Source organism: Balaenoptera musculus, chromosome 3, assembly GCF_009873245.2.
Source record: "Balaenoptera musculus isolate JJ_BM4_2016_0621 chromosome 3, mBalMus1.pri.v3, whole genome shotgun sequence".
Taxonomy (NCBI): Eukaryota; Metazoa; Chordata; class Mammalia; order Artiodactyla; family Balaenopteridae; genus Balaenoptera; species Balaenoptera musculus.
The window spans coordinates 145,152,996-145,171,535 of NC_045787.1; the positions used below are offsets into that span (position 1 = coordinate 145,152,996).

Below are 18,540 nucleotides of genomic sequence, written 5' to 3' on the forward strand. Positions count from 1 at the left end.
ATTGAAAGGGGGCTCACATAGGGTGGCCAGCCGTCCGAGAGGGCGCCTGGGACATGCCACGATCCTGCGTGGACTCACAGAGCGGGTAAAAGCGACCCCCTTAAGTGGAGCCGCCCCGAGGGCTGGGCCTGACCCGCCCCTTCCCTGCTCCCCACTCAAGCGCTGGTGGGTGTGAGTGCGAGTAGCGAATGTGGGAGAGTAAGGACGTTCCGCACCTAACTGCGTTCTTGGGGACCGCAGCCTGTCCAGTTCCGGCAGCGTTTGCGCCGTGGCGCGGGGTCATTGCGCCCAGGCGCAGAATTCCGACGGCTTCGAGCGCTCACCAGCTCCAGCCTAGCTGCTGGCTCTGCTCCTTCGGAGCTGCCGGTCCCGTCGCCGAGAGTCTGAGCGCCTCCCTCCAAACCGGAGCCGCCAGGAGAAGGAGGAGGAGGCAGTGGAGAGGCTGCGGCAGGCAGGCAAGCAGGCAGGGCCGCCTTTGATGTGGGCGCGGCGCACCCAGGCTAGCTGAGCGCCCGTCCGGCCGCGCCCCGAGGGGGGAGCCCCCGGGCCCCGCATCCTCATTGTGCCGGCTCGGGCCCGGGCCCGCCCCCGGCCCCCCGCCCCCTCGCCGCCCGCGCGTAGAAAACGCCCCGGCCGCCGCCAGTGGTGGGAGGTGGCGATGCGCACGGCCGGAGAGACGCGGAGGAGGAGACATGAGCCGGCGGGCGCTCAGACGGAGCGGCCGTGACGCGTTCGTGCTGCAGCCGCGCGCCCCGGCCCCGGAGCGCTGACCCCTTGCCCCGCGCAGCCCCGCGTCTCGCCTGGAGAGCGCGCCCCAGCTTCCAGCCCCGCCGCGCATGCTGCCCCTGGAGTAAGCCGGGCAGCCAGCCTCCCGCAGACGCCCGGACGGCCGGCCGGCCGGCAGTGAGCAAGCTTTCTCGCACCGGCCGGTGCCTCCTGCACAGCGGCGGCCGCCCCGCAGACCCCGCTCCAGCCCGGAGGGCGCAGCGCTCGGGAGGAGCCGCGCGGGGCGCTGATGCCGCAGGGCGCGCCGCGGAGCGCCCCGGAGCAGCAGAGTCTGCAGCAGCAGCAGCCGGCGAGGAGGGAGCAGCAGCAGCGGCGGCGGCGGCGGCGGCGGCGGCGGAGGCGCCCGGTCCCGGCCGCGCGAAGGGGACATGTGCAGGCTGGGCTAGGAGCCGCCGCCTCCCCCCCCGCCCAGCGATGTATTCAGCGCCCTCCGCCTGCACTTGCCTGTAAGCGCCCGCGTGCGGGGCTGCCCACCCTGCCTGGATGTCTGTCCGTGTGCCTGTGGCTCTGTCTGCCCGCCCGGCCGTTCTTCTGACTTTCCGACTGCGTATCTGTCTATACGCGGGCTCCCCTCCCTCCACTCCCACTGACTGCCTCTCCATCTCTCTCTCCCGCAGGTGTTTACACTTCCTGCTGCTGTGCTTCCAGGTACAGGTACGTGGGCTCCTGACTCTGACCTCCCCCCCACCCGCCCCTGTCTCCCGGTACGTGTCTACCCCCCCTCCCCCGGGCCGCGCCCCCTCCCTGTGCCCCACCCCTCCTGGGCGCTGAGCCCAGTGCACCTGTTCCCAGGGCGCGGAAGGGTGGCTCCGAATGCGCCCAGCGCGGGCGGGGGACCGGCCAAGGGCAAGGGGCTCTGTTGCGGGACTCAGGCTGGCGCGGGCTGCCACGGTCCCTGTCGGCTTCGGCTGGGAGAAGATGCTCGGAGCCGGCGGCCTCAGCCGCTACAATGTGCCCGGCTCCAAAACCCCCCCAGCCCCCCGCCCCACCCCACCCCGCCTCCCCGCCCGGCCCGTAGCCGGTGAGGAGTCAGGACGTAGGGATTTTCTCTGCCAACCGTCCCTTAACATCTCCGCTCGCTCTTCCAAACAAAAAGGCTCCTTTCAACCGAGTGGATTTGGAGTCCAGGGAGAAAGCTTCAGTTGTAAATTACTCTGTGGTTTCAAAGGCGTTTGCAGCATTGAGAGAAAGACAGAGAGAGAGGGAGAGAGAGAGAGAGAGATGTTGTGCTAGGAGGGGAGACTGGGGTGAGAGCGAGCAGAGTGGGGCGCCTGGGCCGAGGGACCACTGCCTGCGAGGCGGCTCCGGAACGGGCCGCGCTCCGCAACGCACACCCTTGCCCAAGGTAGTGCAGCCCTCAGCTGGTTCCCCGCCTCGCTCCCCGCTCGCTCGCTCTCCTGAATCAGAAGAGGGCTTGGCGCTCAGCCTGGAAAGCACTTGCTAAAATCTGATCTGTTACTTCAGCAGCTTTCAGACTCGGGAAGGTCTTGGCACGCAGACAGTTGGAACACTGGGGCTTCCAAAGCCGTGGAAATGAAGGAAAAGGGTTGGGGGGCGGGGGGAGGGAAAGAGAAGAGGGACTGAGGGAGCTGACTTCAGCCCCGATTAGAACCAGACCAGGCTGCCTCAGCTTGGAGGGGGGGCGCAAAGGGAAAGGGAATAGGAAGTGCCAGCTGCCCTAGCCCTCCACCACCTAGTGCTCTGACGGAGGCGCCCTAGGAAGAGCTGGGCTGGGGCCAAAAGAGATTATCTGCCCCTTCCCCCTCTGGGTTGAAGGCAGGTGTCCTCATAGGGTTCGAGAGGATGCTTGGGCCTTAGCTTTCCGGATTCCCGAGGTGCCCAGAGAGAGCACTGAGCAGGCAAAGTGGTGGTTCTCCCAGGTGTGTGTGTTGAGTGCTGTTGAGACTCACGGGTCTGTTGCGGAGGGCGGCGGCGGTGGTGGTGGTGAGTCTGCTTATCTCCCCTCCCACTCCTAAGAGAGAGCTGTTACCATCGGGATGGACATTGAGGTGAGGGCAACTAGTTGGGACTGGGGGCTGGAAGGATGGATGGACAGACTGATGGGTTCTTTCTTTCTGTTGGCCAGGCTGGGGTCCCCGGTGACTCCTTGAATCAATACAACTGGAGTCAGTAACTTAAGACTGGCCGTTTGCCAAAGCAGATGTGACCCTGTGTGGTTGCAGAGGGCAGGGTGGGGAATGGCTGGTGTCAGAGAGAGAGGCCAGTGCCAGGCATGGCCTGCTTGGTTTGCAGCTGAGTCCCCAAGCAGAGGGCAGGCCCCAGGGTCACCCCGGGGGACTGCTTGTCTGACCTGGGTGAGAACTCTTTTCCTGAGTGCTGAGCCTGGGTCCGGGGACGATGAAATGGGCATAAAGTAGAGAACTGGTTTCAGACTTTGTTGCCCAGGCCTCTTGTTGCCTGCTGCCTCTTGGTCCTTGAAGTGGGGCCCAGGAGGGGCTGCTGTGTGGTCTTTGTGTTCTCGGGGGGAGGGGGTGGGGGGGGCGGAATGTGAGGGAGGGAACCTGGACTCTGCATCCCACCTCCACGTCCTGGCCAGAGCTAGAGCCAGCCTGTGGGGGGGGAGGGGCGGGAGGCGAAAGCTGGATGGGCCGTCTGGGTTCGGTCCATTGGGGTTATGCCTTCAAGCAGGTGAGGGAGCCTCCTCTCCCCGCCCCCTCCCCCACCTCCCCTTTCCTTTGCAGCCTTTCCCGTTGCAAACTGCCTTAGGACTGACTGATGTTTTTAACCCATGATCCATGCACCCTTAGGATATCTAAGGATGGGATTATGGGGGAGGGGTGGTCCCTGAAACACTGTGTGCAAAACGGTGCCCATATATGCAGTGTATGTGAGATGGTTCTCAGCTCCCCACAGATTTTTGAAAGCACCCATGATTGCTGAAAGATAAAGCAACGCTACCCTGGGGAGTTATAGACAATGTTGGCAGGCTCACATCCTCCTTTATGCTCGAGGGACAAGGTGGAGTGTTCGTTAGAGGTAAAGATGAGGGGTGGGACCCTTGTGCTAGTTGCGGGAGTCTGGAGTCTGCTCCCCACTGAGGTGATGGGCCAACACCGGGAGAGCAGCTACTTCCTGGACAGGGTGCATTTGGAGGGTGGTAATGAGAGTGCCCTTGGTGAGCAGGGCCCAGGGGAGGCTCCCTGCACCGTAGGAAGGGCTCAGGGCTTTGCCATCCTGTGGACTGCGCCTGAACCCCAGCTCCATCTTTCCCTATATGTAGACCCCTGCGAGACTTAACTTCATCATTTGTGACATGGGTGGCCCCGAGGATGAATGGTACACGATAGGCGTGGAAGAGGTTTTGCGAATTCTCATCCCCCAGGAGCACATTGCTCTGCGGGGAACTCTGTACACCTATGCCCTTCCTTCCCCCGCCTCCGTGTTTTGGGGAACTGGTCCAGTCCTAGCAACAGAGTTTCTGGGCTCCTCCCCTCTTTCCATCCATCATCAGCCATCAGACCCCAAATGGGCCCCTTGCCCCCAGCCACATTTCTGTGAACACAGTCAATGCCAGACACTGCCCGCACTGCCCCCCCCCCCCCGACAATGTGGTGAGCCCCGCCCTCCCCTGCCGGCAACCCTGGGAGCGGGAAGCTGGGAATTTAATAAAATCCCTTCTCCACACGACTTGGGACACCGTGGATAGCTCAAATCGGAAGAATTTTAAAAATTTCCAAGGGGAGCAAGCGGCGTGACCAGTAAATTGCTTTTCTGCACTTGGCTGAGCGCTGACAATGACACCGGGCTGGGCCTTTCACGCAGCTTGGCCGGCACCTGCCTGACATTGTTCCTGCCGCCAGGCTCGGCTAGGTCCTGGCCTTCCCCAGACAGGCCAGGCGTGAGGCGGGCCAGGGCAGGGGGGCCTTCCACTGGCCCCTCGGTCCCTCCCTCCCACAGCGCTGCTTCCTCTCTCATCGCACTTGCTCAAGTTTGGAAGTTTCCTTCCATGCCTTCTCTAAGGCTGACCACCCCCATGCCTGGCCTCTTCAGTGAGGTGTAGAACCTCTCTTCAAGCTTGCTAGGATGGGGAAGCCAGAGACAGAGTCCTTTGGGACTTGAAGAGGATGGGATGCTGTCCTATTGGATTGTACTTTTAATTTCTTGAAGAAGCCACCTCATCCATCCATTCGTCCATCCAGTCAGGTATTTGTTCATCAAATACTTGCTGGGAGCCTGCTTCTTGCTGCCCCTGGAACAAGACTAGTCCGTTCCTGGCCTCAAGGAGCTCCCAGTCTAGAGAGGGAGAGTGCCAGATAAACAGGAGTTCCTTCAGCCCCGCCCCTCCTGTCCCAGGCTGTGAAGCATTGAGAGGTAGGGAGCATCCTGCAGCCTGATGGGGGTGGGGACAGGGGAGGGGGCGGGGCGGGAGGGGGGAAGCCAAGGCTGGGGAGAAGTGACCTGCGTTTGGTGAGAAAGTGCTACTTGTATGAATTTCCAAGTGGCTCTTGCATCAGGAAGTTCCTTTCATCCTTTCTACCATTCTACAAGGGAGACTGGAGTAGGAGGAACATTATCATATTCCTACCTCACAGATGGAGAAACTGAGGTACAGAGCGGGGAAGGGATTTTTCAAGGCCATGGCTAAGACCCAAGACTCTGAAATCAAGACCTTGTATCCTTTCCAGCACACCAGGCAGACTTTTTCAGAAACACTGCAGTTGTTCAGAAAGAATACTGATGGGGAAATGGAGTCTCAAGAGGCATGCTAGGGGCCCTTAGTGAGAGATCCGGTTGGATCCCCCTGATAGGATCCCTTATTAGGGGATGATCACAGAGTCCAGGTGGGCGTCTCTGTGGTTGAGGGCATCTGACTCGGTGTCAGGCAGGCCCTGATCTTCCTGGAATGTTCTGGTGTAAAAGGGTTTCAGAGCCAGAGGTGGATGTTTTTGGGGGTGTAGCGGGGCCTGGAGGATTCAGCACTCTCCTTCCAGCTTCTTTCCCAGCATGGAGGGAGATGGGGGCACCCTGCCAGCCTTCCTGCAGCCCAGGTGTGTCACCTGCTCTGAGGCAAGGAGGTGGATTTTGAACATTTCTTGTGGTTGGTGCAGCCAATGTCCAGCAGGCTCTGAGCAGCGTGTCAGGGCCACAGCGTTGCCTCCTCCCAGCCCTGGGTGGCTGAGAGGGCACATTGGACCCCCAAAGGGAGATGGATGGGGAAAGGGAGAAGACTTTCTGTCCTCAGCAGGATCTTTTGGTTCTGACCTCGTCCTGTAGCAGGGAAGTGGTTGGTGTGGGAAATCAGGGTGTAGGCCCATCAGGGTAACAACTATACTGGTAGCTGCTGCCGGCTATTGCGGGCTCGTTCCATGGCTAACGCTTTCTCACAGCATCTAGGCTGTGCCTCACAACCAGCCTGGAGTTAGGGAGTTCTACAGATGAAGAAAGTGAGGCTCAGAGGCATGAAATAATCTGCCTTTGGTTGCGCAGCAGGAAAGAGAGGCAGAGTGGGATTCAACTCTAGCTTGCCCGCTCTAGGACCCAGGCTTATTAAACAGCACTTTAAAGGCTCTGGAATCTGCCAGGCTGGTTCAAAGAATCGCTCTGTCTTGTCTTTGCTGTGTGACCCTGAACAAGTTACTTAACCTTCCTGGGTCTCAGCTTCTGCACGCATAAAATGGGAAGAAAACAACCAAGAAAACAGCTCCGACTTCCTGAGGGTGTGGAGCATGGAGAGTGCAGAACCCAGGGCTCTGAAATCTTGTCTGCCTTTCAAGACTTAGTCCCTGTGTCTCTTGTTCTGGGAGGACTCCCTTGGTTCCACCCCTCTGTCAGTGGATTAAGCTCCCCTCGCCCATGGCACTGCCACCTCCTGGTGACTGGGGAGAGGGAAGGTGTTGTTTCCTTTCTGAGGGCCGGGGTTGTCTGATGAACATCTGTGTGCCCCATATTTTGTGTTGGGTTGGGTTTCCTCCCTACTCACAAGTACCCATGGCTGAGCACTTAGGGAAGGGCAATGCCAAGGGCCCTGTCAGTGTGGCCCAGGCTGGAGGAGAGCCACTGGGCCTCCAGAAGGGCTGAGGCCTGCTGTTGGCACCTTGGGTCTGACAGTAGGGATTTGTTCTGGAACATCAGTGTGTAAGCGGGCCCCTCAGGCTTTAGTCAGTCTTGCTGGTAGGGCCTGGGAGATGACTGGGTTTTGTTTGCTCCGACATCTAAACGGCATAAGGCCTCAGGCCCATTTAAAATGCTGCTATGCCAAGGATGGGGCCAAAGACAAGCCCCCCATAGGTCACAGAGCAGGAAGACTCTCAGGATGCCTGGGTTGGAGTCCTGGCTCTGTCACTGGCTCATTGTGTGCCTCAGTTTCTCCACCTGGGTATCAGTGAAGTGAGCTAGGCGGCTTCTGTGGTGCTTGAATGTGTGGGCTTTGGCATAGGAGAGACCTTGGTTTGAATCCTATCTGTGCTGCTGAGCAACTGTTCAGCAAATTTCTTAACCTTCCACCCTCTGCACCTTGGTTTTCCCCATCCGTATAATGGGATAATGAAAGGTACCTACTTCTTAAGGGTTATGGTGAGGACTAAATAGGATAATGCACACAGAGTAGCTAGCACTGTGGTTGACACTCAGTAAATAATTGAGTAATAGTAATTGCTTGATCAATTATATGCTCTGTGTGTGTGTTAACGTGCTGCAGTGTGCTGAAGAAAGCTAGGAAGGCTGTGCTTCTTGCATCGGTGACATCAGGCCCCCTCTAGTCTGAGCATAGATCTTGGATTTAGGTCTGAATTTTATCCTTATTGCACCACTCACAGGCTGTGTGCCCTTGGGAAAGATCCTTAACCTCTCTGAGTCTCTACCTCCTCGTCAGTTGAGAAATAGGAATAATAATACCATTCCTAGGGCCTGTTGGGAGGATTAATTGAAGCCATGTCTTGGACCTGGTATGCAGTAGGCATTCAATTATGGTGCTGCTCCTCATTAGCAATCAGCAAACATGGCTGGCCCTGGACTGGGTTTTGAGCGGGATGAAGAAGACATCTAAGGCTTCAGCTCTTTTCCTCCATGATCCCTGTGAAGAGATGGCAGGTGCTTTGGCAGCTTTGTTTACCACTCTCCCCATCCCCCCTCTGCCTTGGAACCTCTTAGCACTTTGTCATTGCTCTGTGACCCAGTGCGTTCTCTGCTGGGGCTCACAGGGATGTATAGGGGCTCAGGCTCTGGACGCAACCCACCTGGGTCATACCCCACCTCGGCCACTTGGTAGCTGCATGACTGAGTGAATTCTCGGCTTCTCTGTGGTTCATCTTTAATATAGGCATCAGGATGGACCCTCCCTCTTGGGGTTGCTATAGGGGGTGAACTGTGGTCACTTGGGGGGAAGCACTTGGCCCAGCACATGGCTCATTATAAGTGCTGAGTAACTGTGAGCTGCAGTTATACATTTGACTCTGGTGTGCCTAGAGGCCTGCTTGTCTGCCAGCTCCTGGTTCCTGGAAGTCAAAGGAGGCCTGGCCCATCCCATGGGCCCTGTGGCACCTGGCACGGACCTGGCATGCGGCATGAATGTCAGCAAGTGGAGGGGTGGGGAGAACAGCTTCTCTGAGGGCCGGGCATCTGTATGGAGCCCCCCAACCCTGTACCAGGTGTGGGGCACGGGGTGCTCAGGACCTGTCCCAGCCCTCAGGGATTTGAGAGAAATCTGAGGGATCTGTGCAGGGGGCAGGGGCCCAAGGGTGCAGAGGGTATTCTGATGAAGGGCCCTGAAACCAGACTCAGGGCAGGAGGATCTTGCCTGGGAAGGTGCGCCATTTGAATCTTGAAATAGGAACAAGCTGGGTGAAGACTCTGAGCGTCTCTCTCTGCGTGTGTGTGTGTGTGTGTGTGTGTGTGTGTGTGTGTGTGAAAAAGCCTTTGCAGGCACATGGACCATTTCTACATGGAGCAGGGAACAGCTTGATGTGCTCAGGGGACTCCAAGCAGTTTGGGATGGCTGGCGCATCAAGTTCAGGAATGGGGGTGATATAAAAGGCCATGGTGGGCATTGAATACCAGAATAAAGGGCTTGTTTATTACCTTTTTGACATGCATGACCCCTCTCCCCACCCAGGGGCTTCAAGGGAGAGGGATTGGAAGGAAGGAGAAAAGGAGGAAAGAAGGGAGCATGGGTCTTTAGGAGTCCTGCCCCCTCCCTCAGGCTGGCTGCAGGGTTGACGGGCCGCGGCACCCATATTGACAATCTGTACAGAGCAGGCTGATGTATGGGGAGGAGGAGCTCCCGGTCAGCGCCTTGGGTGGCAGCACCCCCCTCCCATGCTGATGGCTCAGCCCTGCCAATCAATACATTGACAGCCCCAGGAGCTTAATGGACAGGTTGGGGGTGGGGAAGGGCCGTTTGGAGCATCACTCTGCCCTGGCTGGGATGGATGTGGGGAGTGTGACAGAAGAGAGGGGAGGAACCTGGGGCTAAGTGGTGACTGGGGGCATCAGTCTGAGTGAACCAAGCTCCGATTCAGGGGTGGGCCCAGCCTCCCTCCTCCGCTTTCTGTCCAGGGGTGTCAGCTAGGGGAAACTGATGGACTCCGGAGCCAGAGATGGGTTCAGTTCTTGGCTGCATCAGTTTCTGTACAACTTAGGCAAATCCCTTAGCCTCTCTGTGTCTCCCTTTATCATGGGGATGGTAATCGTTCTGACCTGCCCAGGTCCGGCGAGGAGCGAGGAGATAGTGCCTGGAAAGTGCTTAGCTTGGACCCTGGCACTGAGCGAACGCCCACTAAGTGGGAGCCAGCGTTAGTTTTGTGCTCAACGACAGTAATAATCCACGGAGCACTATGACTGGCATCAACTCCTGGGCCTGAGTCCAGGCTTGCTCTTGAGGAAGAGTTTGGGAGCTGCATTTCAGGGTGGAGGGGGTGCTGACTCTACAAGGGGCCACTCCTAGAATGGGGTGCAGGTCTCAGGTTTGAATCCAGAATTTGGAGAAGCTCTGAAAGCCCTTGGCATGGCTGGCCCCAGTGCTGCTTCTGGAGGGGGAGGCAGGCAGTGGTGGAATGTGGCGGGAAGTCTGTGGGCTGCCTCTCCTGGGACCAGGGAGACCCTCCCTTTCTGGGCAGGCTGCCTGGAGACAGGGGCGCGGATTCTCTGAAGCCTCGAGGATGGTACCTGGGCGGGAGGGGCAGTCTGACCCCTTCCTCCTCTCTTGGGTAGGGGGTGAGCTCAAGGCCTCAGTCCTTTCATGTTTAATCCTCCACCTCAGTCCCTGCCCCACATATGGCTTGTGGCCGGAGCCAATTACTTTCCTGAATGGCGGAAAGGAGGTGGGTGACAGAGAGAAGGGAGAATAGAGCAGGAGAGGGTGAAGAGATGGGGAGCAGAGGTTCTAGGCTGAGCTGGATTCGAATCTTGATTCTTTTTTGCACCAATTTTGTGCCTTTGGATAAGCAATGTAACCTCTCTGAGCCTCAGTTTCCTCATCTGTAAAATGGGGATAATAATCATACCAACTCATAGGGCTGCTCTGGGGATGACGTAAGATAAGTTACTTAAGGTACTTCTTAGTACGGAGAACATGCTCCATAAGTAGTGACTGTTTAGAAAATAAGAAAAAAGAAAAAAAAAAAAGTGGCTCTTCTTACTTATGTTTTTCTGAGATAAATAATTGTAAACAATCTCATTCTGCTGATGAGAAAACTGAGGGTTAAAGAAATCAAGTAAGTTGGTGATTTTGGGGTGGAGCCAGGTCACACCCGAGGTCAGTGAGTGCTATTGTTGGATGTGTGTGGTGTGGGTGTGCTGATGTAACGTGTGTATTAGGTGATGTGTGATGTGGCAGATGTTGGTGTGAGGCGGGCCCAGGAAGAAATAGGAAGCCACTTCAGACATGACTTCAGAGCCAGGGGTGGATGGGTGAGGTTGAAACCTTCGGTCAGAGGGAGCAACTGTGGCTATTGGATTCCCCGGCGGGAGGGGGAACCTGGGTTGACGTCTGGAAGCTGGCCCTGGGGTTGGAGTGGGGCTCACCCCAACCTCTTTTCATCGCACGGTAGTTTCCCCCCAAGGTGCCTAAGAGAGGAGGCTTGGAAGCTAGGCGGGGGCTGGATGGTAAGGGACCACATGCGGGCGCTGTGCAATGGGTAGTGGGGAGCCAGGCAGATTTGGGAGCAGGAAAACCCCTCACCTCGTGCACTGGAGCCTGAGACTGCAGGCGGAAGGTGGCGGGCTCTGTCCCGCTAAGCACCACGTCCGTGATGGGATCTCGGGGGACAGTTGGACCCGTTGGGCCCTTGCAGCCCCCCTGTGCAATTCCTGGATCAGGGAGTGAATATTTCCACCAGAGCGCAAGCCCCTCAGAGAAGGGGTGGGTCCCCCTGGGGGGTAACAGGGTTCTCAGCCAGGCTGCAGGGGGACCCCACTGTAGGCTACCCTGCTGCGGGAAAAGCTATCTCGACCTCAAAGATAATCCGTGAGTATGGGGTGGGGGAAGGAGAGCCTTTTGTAAGGCACCTTGCTCTGCCCCAGGAGACACCCTGGAGCAGTGCCAGCCCTGCTCGCCTTGCGAGAGCCGCAGCATTTTGATTTTTGTCATACTGCAGCTTTTCAGTGCCCCTGATGATTATGCACCTGGATGGGTGTAGAGAGCAGCTCTGACTGTTCTAGGAAGTCCTGGAAGACAGGCCCCCTCTTGGGCAGCGAGGCCAAGTAGCAGGAAAGGAGGAGTGAGAGGATGTTCCTGAGCGGCACCGCTCTGCATGTGCTCTGCAGGCAGGCCCTGGAGCTCTGTGGCCCCGGAGCTCGGTGGCCCCGGAGAGGTGCCTCAGAGGTCCAGTCTGTGAAATGCACTCTAACTGGTGCCTACCTCCCCGGGGGCTTAAGGAATTTGACGAGGTACCATGTCTTGAGGGCTTCTTAGCAGAGCGCCTGGAACAGAGGAAAGCTTAGCAATTGATGGCTTTAAAAACCCTCTCTTGGGCACTCTGCTCATCTGGGTAGTAAGTGATGGGGCTGATTTTGGCTGCCAGATTTTCCTCATCCTAGCCACAGTTATTTAGCAAACATTTGCCAGGTGCCTTCTGGGGGCAGAGCTGGAGGTTCAGGGATGAACCAGGCAAACTGGACTCTGGAGACAGTACGCCATTACAGTAGTGTCCGGAGGCTGTAAGGCAGCCTGAGGTCGGAGGGCAGGAAGTACTTCCAGAGGAGGTACCTGAGGGCAGGTGTCATCCGGGCAGAGGGGCTGTGCAAAGACCTGGAGTCCCCCAGAGGTCTTGCCCAGGAAGCCCAGGGGTCTTCCTGCCTTTTCAAAAGGACGGACTCTGTTTCCATGTCCGATGCCACCCCTGTTACCGCCCTCGGGATTGATGTGCCCACAGAGTATGGCTTAAATGGTGGAAGCTGGGCAAGATGGATTATTCCCCCGCATCCTGGGGAAGGGCCACTGGATAGCCCCTGCTGACCCTGGGTCACCCATGCTGCCTCTGTCCAGTGGGCCAGGGAGAAAATCGTTAATGGGAGGCTGGCTTCTGGGGCAGGGCAGTTCTCCTAGGGGACCTGGGGTGAGGAGATTGGTTTGACCTCTAGTCAATAAGGTCTCCTGTGAGCAGGAGGAGATCTGGAGGACAGGGAGGGAGGCCGGAGGCCTGGCCTTGGGGGCGGGGACAGGGCCAGGCCACCTCGGGAAGTCATTCCAGGAAGGTTGAGGGCCACGGGCGGGGGTTCTTCAGGACACATGCCCTGTGCCAGCCCAGGTGTGGGCCTCAGGGGGCACTGGAGCGCTATCCTCCCTAAGCATTAGGATGTGAGATGAAGCAAGTCCCAGGTGTGAGATTGGGCTGTGAACGGGCTGGCCATTTAGGGTAGTGGAAGTGAAGAGTGTGCACTCTTGGTGCACCAGCGGCCAGGCCCTGCGCCACCGGGCTGTGCAGCTCAAAGCAACCGACTTAACTTTTCTGAGCCTTAGTTTCTACATCTGTTAAATGGGGGTGATAAGCATTCCCATGTTCTAGGGTTGTCGGGATGATCAAAAACAATAACGTCTTCCCAAACTGTAATCTGAGCAGCAGAAGTGCCTCGTCTCGAAGGATGTGAGAGTGTGATCCACTTGTGACCTGGGGAGGCTTCTGTTTGCAGCGCTTCACCAAGAGCCTCTTAAAGGGCTCCCTTGTATCCTCTCAGTAGTTATTTATGTCCGCTGAGCACTTAAATCTGTACCAGGCAACTGTTCTAAGACTATATGTTTAATATTCACAACAACCCACAAGGTGGGTGCCATTGTCACCACTCTCAGTAACTTGCCTGGGGACCCTTAGCTAAGGAGTAGGGAGTGGCTAACCCTGGGTATTTTTTTTTTTTTTGTAAGAGTATAGTTGATTTACAATGTTGCATTAATTTCTGCTGTACAGCAAAGTGTATCAGTTATACATATACATATATCCACCCTTTTTTAGATTCTTTTCCCATATAGGTCATTACAGAGTATTGAGAAGAGTTCCCTGTGCTATACAGTAGGTCCTTATTAGTTATCTATTTTATATATAGTGGTGTGTATATGTCAATCCTGGTCTCCCAATTTATCCCCCCGCCCCTTTCCCCTGTGGTAACCATAAGTTTGTTTTCTACATCTGTAACTCTATTTATCTTTTGTAAATAAGTTCCTTTGTACCATTTTTTTAGATTCCACGTATAAGTGATATCATATGATATTTGTCTTTCTCTGTCTGACTTATTTCGCTCAGTATGACAGTCCCTAGGTCCATTCATGTTGCTGCAAATGGTATTATTTCATTCTTTTTTATGGCTGAGTAATAGTCCATTGTATATATATGAACCACATCTTCTTTATTCGTTCCTCTGTTGGTGGACTTTTAGGTGGCTTTCATGTCCTGGCTATTGTAGATAGTGCTGCAGTGAACGCTGGGGTGCGAGTATCACTTCGAATTATGGTCTTCTCTGGATATATGCTCAGGACTGGGTTTTGAACCTGGATCCTGCTCCCCACTGTACTGGTGAGACAGGCGGGGCCCACTTAGGTGGAGCTGAAAGCGGCGCTTTGGGGCCACATGGCCTGGGGCTAACTCTGCCATTGCCTGCTCTGTGACCTTGCTGGTTCAGCTTCGGAGCCTCAGTTTCCTCATCTGTAATGTGGCATAATGTTTCCACCCTGAGGATGATAGTGAAAGTTCAATAATGTGGTCCAGGTGAAGTGCCTGTGGAGCCTAGGCTGGGATTGGAGGACATGTGCAGGTCAGCGGGGGGACAGAGACCCTGGCCTGGGCATGGGGTGTAGCAATGAGGAAAACATGGTCCCTACTCTGGAGAGCTCACAGCTGAGGGCTGAGACAGATGCTTGGGCAGCCGCAATTCCAAGAGCCCCATCATGGGCTGAGTGGGGTCATGCTCTTGTGGGAATGGGGTCCTGCAAGCCTAGTGTGCCTAGAACAAACCCAGAACGCTGTCTGGACTTCAAGAATTGTTCAGCTTTCTGGTTAAGATGGGCTGGGACAGGCATACAATTATCAGGGCGTAGGGAAACCTAATTTAATGCTAAATGGGATGACAGACTGTAGATCTTTTCAATGTTCACTTGTTCATTCATACATTTGACAAATGTTTGAGTTCCTACTATGCTGTGTGCTGGGGATATAGCAGCAAACAAGTGGGGGAGACAGACAAAAACTAGATAAAGAGATGTTATATCAGGTTGATCAATGCTAGAAAGAAAATCAAAGCATGGTAGAGAGATGAGGAGTGACAGAAGTGGGGGCTGCCTCAGAGAAGCAGTCAGGGAAGTCCTGTCTCAGGACATGACATGTGAGCAGAGGCTCGAATGAATTAGAGGAGCCAGAGTGCAAAAATCTGGGAAAGAGCACTGAAGCAGAGGGAAGAGCAAGTGCAAAGGCCCTGAGGTATGTGTGTATTTTGTGTTTACTCAGAGCCCTAATAAGACAGCCAGTGTAACTGGTGGGGAGGGAGTGGTAGAAGATGAAGGTGGAAAGCAGTTGGGGGCTCATCTTGCAGGGCCCTGAGGCCCTGGTGGGGACATTTATCTAAATGCGATGGGAAGCCCTGGAGAGTTTGGAGGGGAGGGTTACACAAGGTGTTTGGGTTTGGTGGAAGATGGACTACCAGGGGGAAAGAGTAGAAGCAGGAGGCTGGTGAGGAGGTGGGTGCAAGTTGTCTAGGTGAGAGGCCGTGTTCAGGGAAAGGAGACGGGAGAGATACGTGCTGGCGTAGCCAGAGGTGGCTTCCTGGAGAGTGTGGTCAGACATGAGCTAAACCTCCAGGGATACAGGGAATTTTGATGAGAGATGCTAAGCAAAGGCTTCTCCACGAGGGGCTAGGGATGTGGGCAAATGCTTGGTGGTGGAGGCGAGCATGAGGACACTTGGGGTGTGGAGAGGAGACCACCCCCAGCATCAGCTCCAGGGGGAGAAGTGACAGTGGGCTCTGGTTCATTCGTTCCCAGGAAGAAATTTGCCAGGTCTCCTTCCTTCCCCGCTGAGGACCTAAACAGGAATTATATGCCCCCCATCCATTTCCCATCTCCATATTGATTCTGGTGCTTTTCTTCCCATTTGCTCACTGTATCCTAACAGCCACCCTGGGGTGTAGTCAGGCCGGAGGCTCTGCCCCACTGTTTTACTGGGGAAGAACCTGAGGCAGAACAAACCATGGGCCCAAGGTCACATGGGAAACTCCGCTCCATACTTCTTGCTTTAATTTGGGGGTGTGGTGGAAAGATAGCAAACTTTGCTGTCAAATAGACCTAGACTTGATTCTTAGCTTTGCTGCTTCCTGGCTGGGCCACCTTGGGCAACTTGCCTCATCTTTCTGAGCCTCAGTTGCCTCATCTGTGAAATGGGGGTGATAACAGGGCAATTATGAGCATGTGCTGATGCCTGACCCAGAGCTGGCGTAGAGGAGACCCTGGCTCTTTGTTGTGAATGTGGTTCCTGCACGCAGGGAATCTGGACTTCCAGGGTAGCTCACTGTCACCCCTTTCCCTGCTCAGGTGCTGGTGGCCGAGGAGAACGTGGACTTCCGCATCCATGTGGAGAACCAGACGCGGGCTCGGGACGATGTGAGCCGTAAGCAGCTACGGCTGTACCAGCTCTACAGCCGGACCAGCGGGAAGCACATTCAGGTCCTGGGCCGTAGGATCAGCGCCCGCGGCGAGGACGGGGACAAGTATGGTAAGTGTCAACCCCCTCCTCCCCGACCGTGTACACATTCTTCCCGGCCTCTGAGACCTCAGGTTCAAATCCCAGCTCTGCCGTGTCCTGGCTGTGTGATCTTGCACCTGGCGCTGAGCCTTTCTGGGCCTCAGTTTCCTCATCTATAAAATGGGGATGCAGTAGTGCATCCCTGAGAGCCTTATTGGGAGTAGTAACTGAAGACATGAATAAAGCATGCTCTTGCTGGTAAATGCCCCATAAATGCCAGTCGTCATGGGTATCCGTGGCAACCTGCTCCCTACGGCATTGCTTCCCCAGGTTCAGATGCTTGGAGGGGTGGGAGCCTCTGGGGCACGCTTTTTGGATGCGCATACATGCATATGTGTGTGAGAGTGTGTGCATGTGCACGGGGACAGGCCTGTGTGTGTGTGCTCTGCGGGCTTGAGCATGAGGCATGGGCACTCACACCACCTTGGACCATGGTCCCCATGACCTGCCCTTGACCCTGGAACTGCCCAGCTCTCTTCTGGGGTGTTTAGGAAGCATCACCTGCCCCAAGCTGCCTCTGCAAAGGGGCTGGGAGGAGTGAAGTAACCCTGACTCCCTTCCCTCCCTAAGCCCCCAACCCACAAAGACCCTCAGCAGTGAGTGAAGCAGGCAGGACTCCTCCCTCCCAGAGCCTGGAGGGGATTTAGGGGCCAGACTCTGAGCAAATACTGACCACACCTCCATGGCTTCCTACCTTCTCAGGCCCAGGTTCTGGGAGGTGTCCCAGGCCCCAGCCTTGGGTTGGGGGGAGCTGGGGCTGTAGGTGGCCACAGTACGTGCGTGCATGCGGCCGAGCCTGCCGGCCTGGGCTTCTCTGAGATGATGCTCCGCCTGCCCGCCAGCCCCTGCCCATTGCAGTCAAGACATGACAACAAGACAAATAATTTCTTGGATCTTTTATCTTGGACACCATTTATTTTCCCTCAGCCCCGGGGCAGGACTGACCTCATGGTAGGGCCCAAGTGTGGCAGCTGCACCGTCACTGGGGGCTGGGCCAGGCCGGGCTGGGCAGGGCTGGGCCACGCTGGGCTCCTGCTTCTCCAGGCCAGCTGCCTCCCCTCCCTTCTCCTGCCCCATCACTCTTTACTGCCTCCCTCCCTCCCTCCCTCGTCCCCCTCTTCCTTTCTCAGTCTGGCTGTTTCTCCTTTTATCTGGGCATCTCTCTCTCTGAGTCCTTCTCCCCTCCTTCTGGTTGTTTCTGTCTAGCTCTCTGTCTCCCCCCTCCTCACCATCTCTGTCTTTCTCTCTGCTTCCCTCCCTCCGACCACAGCTTTCCGTCCCTCCTCCCCACCTCTCCCAGGCCCTCTACTGGCCGCCTCTCTGGGGCCTCATCTCTCTGTGCCCCCCCTCCGTGGACGCCTGGCTGTGCTGGGCAGACCCAGGTGCTGGTTTTCCCTGGGATCTGCTGTCCAGTTGCTGCCAGGGAAGGGGCAGCTGGCTGGCTGGGGCGGGAGGGAGGTGCCCTCCTGGGGAGTCCCCGGAGCTCTGGATGGCCCCTCCAGGCTGGGAGAGTACAGGGGGGTCAGACTCTGGTCTGAACCATCTGTCCAGGCTCTGAGATAGGAGTCGAGAGCTTGGGAGGGAGAGGAGGCCGGGAATGGCCGGCCCCTCCCTCCAGAAGCCGCTTGTCCTCTCATTTCCTCTGCCTGGACTGCAGACTCAGGGGGTCTCACCTGCTGTGTAACCTTGCCTTCTCTGAGCCTCGGTTTCCCTCTGTACATTACAAGGGCTGGACTAGAGCAGGGCTTCTTAAACACTAACATGCGTCGGAATCACTGAGGGTTCTTGTTAAAATGCTGATGTTGATTCAGAGGGTCTGGGTTGGGGCCTTGAGCTCTGCATGTCTAACAAGAGCCCTGGTGGTGCTGGGGGACCACCCCTGGAGTATCCAGGGACTCGCCCATCTTGGCTTCTCCTCCAGCTCCACAAACTCTAGATTTAATGATTCTCTGTCAAGGAATATGTTTATCACTCCTCCAATCCCCCAACACCCAGGGCAGCCAGGGGCCTTGCTGGCCGCTGAGGCTGCTCTATTTAAATGTCGCATTAGAAACGCAGATGAGGCGAAGGGATCCCATCTGTGAGCCCTGGGAGAGGAAGTGAGACAATGGAGCCAATTGAGGCTTCCAATCCAGATAATCAATACAAATATTATTGGGAGGGTGATTTATGTGGCCAAGCCGGGCAGGAGGATGGGGCTGTGTTAGAAGCCTGCCCTGCCTGTGGGGGAGGGGCAGCCAGTAGTCCTCAGTCAGGCCAGGGGGCCCAGGATGGTCTGAGAACCTGCTCCCTCCTTCTCAGGGCTCCATCCAGCTGAAGGAATGGTGTCTGCTGAGACTTGCATTCATACACAGTTAGAATGCAGTCTGGGAATTTCAGCAAACACCAAGTATAAACAATCCCTATAAATGCCTGGAGTCTGGAATCCCCAGAAACGCCCGGAATCTCAGATTTGAGTCTGTAAAACACTCAGAATCTCAGATTTGACAGCATCCCGAGGCGCTGGACCCCACAGGCAGGTAGGTGCAAGATGCAGGCCCACCTTTGTCTGGGTGCCCGGCCCAGGAGCTCTTGG

General features: G+C 56.4%; 2 protein-coding genes across 2 annotated transcripts in view; one reads left to right on the forward strand and one right to left on the reverse strand.

Moving 5' to 3' along the window:
* Positions 1–319: 319 nt before the first annotated feature.
* Positions 320–1,179, reverse strand: LOC118892553 (collagen alpha-1(I) chain-like). The gene has a single exon (XM_036847304.1). It carries the CDS (start codon positions 1,154–1,156, stop codon positions 320–322), a length of 837 nt encoding a protein of 278 aa, XP_036703199.1. The 5' UTR covers positions 1,157–1,179.
* The window catches only part of FGF18 (fibroblast growth factor 18), a 33,969-nt gene continuing 16,493 nt past the window's right edge, over positions 1,065–18,540 (forward strand). The window contains exons 1-3 of the mRNA XM_036847790.1: positions 1,065–1,232; positions 1,404–1,440; positions 15,755–15,935. Coding sequence (XP_036703685.1) covers positions 1,201–1,232; positions 1,404–1,440; positions 15,755–15,935 — 250 coding nt within the window. The 5' untranslated portion in view covers positions 1,065–1,200. The remainder of the gene's footprint in view (positions 1,233–1,403; positions 1,441–15,754; positions 15,936–18,540) is intronic.

Coding starts and splice junctions, on each gene's coding strand:
- LOC118892553 (XM_036847304.1), bottom strand. CDS start 1,156: ATGTCCCCTTCGCGCGGCCGGGACCGGGCGCCTCCGCCGCCGCCGCCG.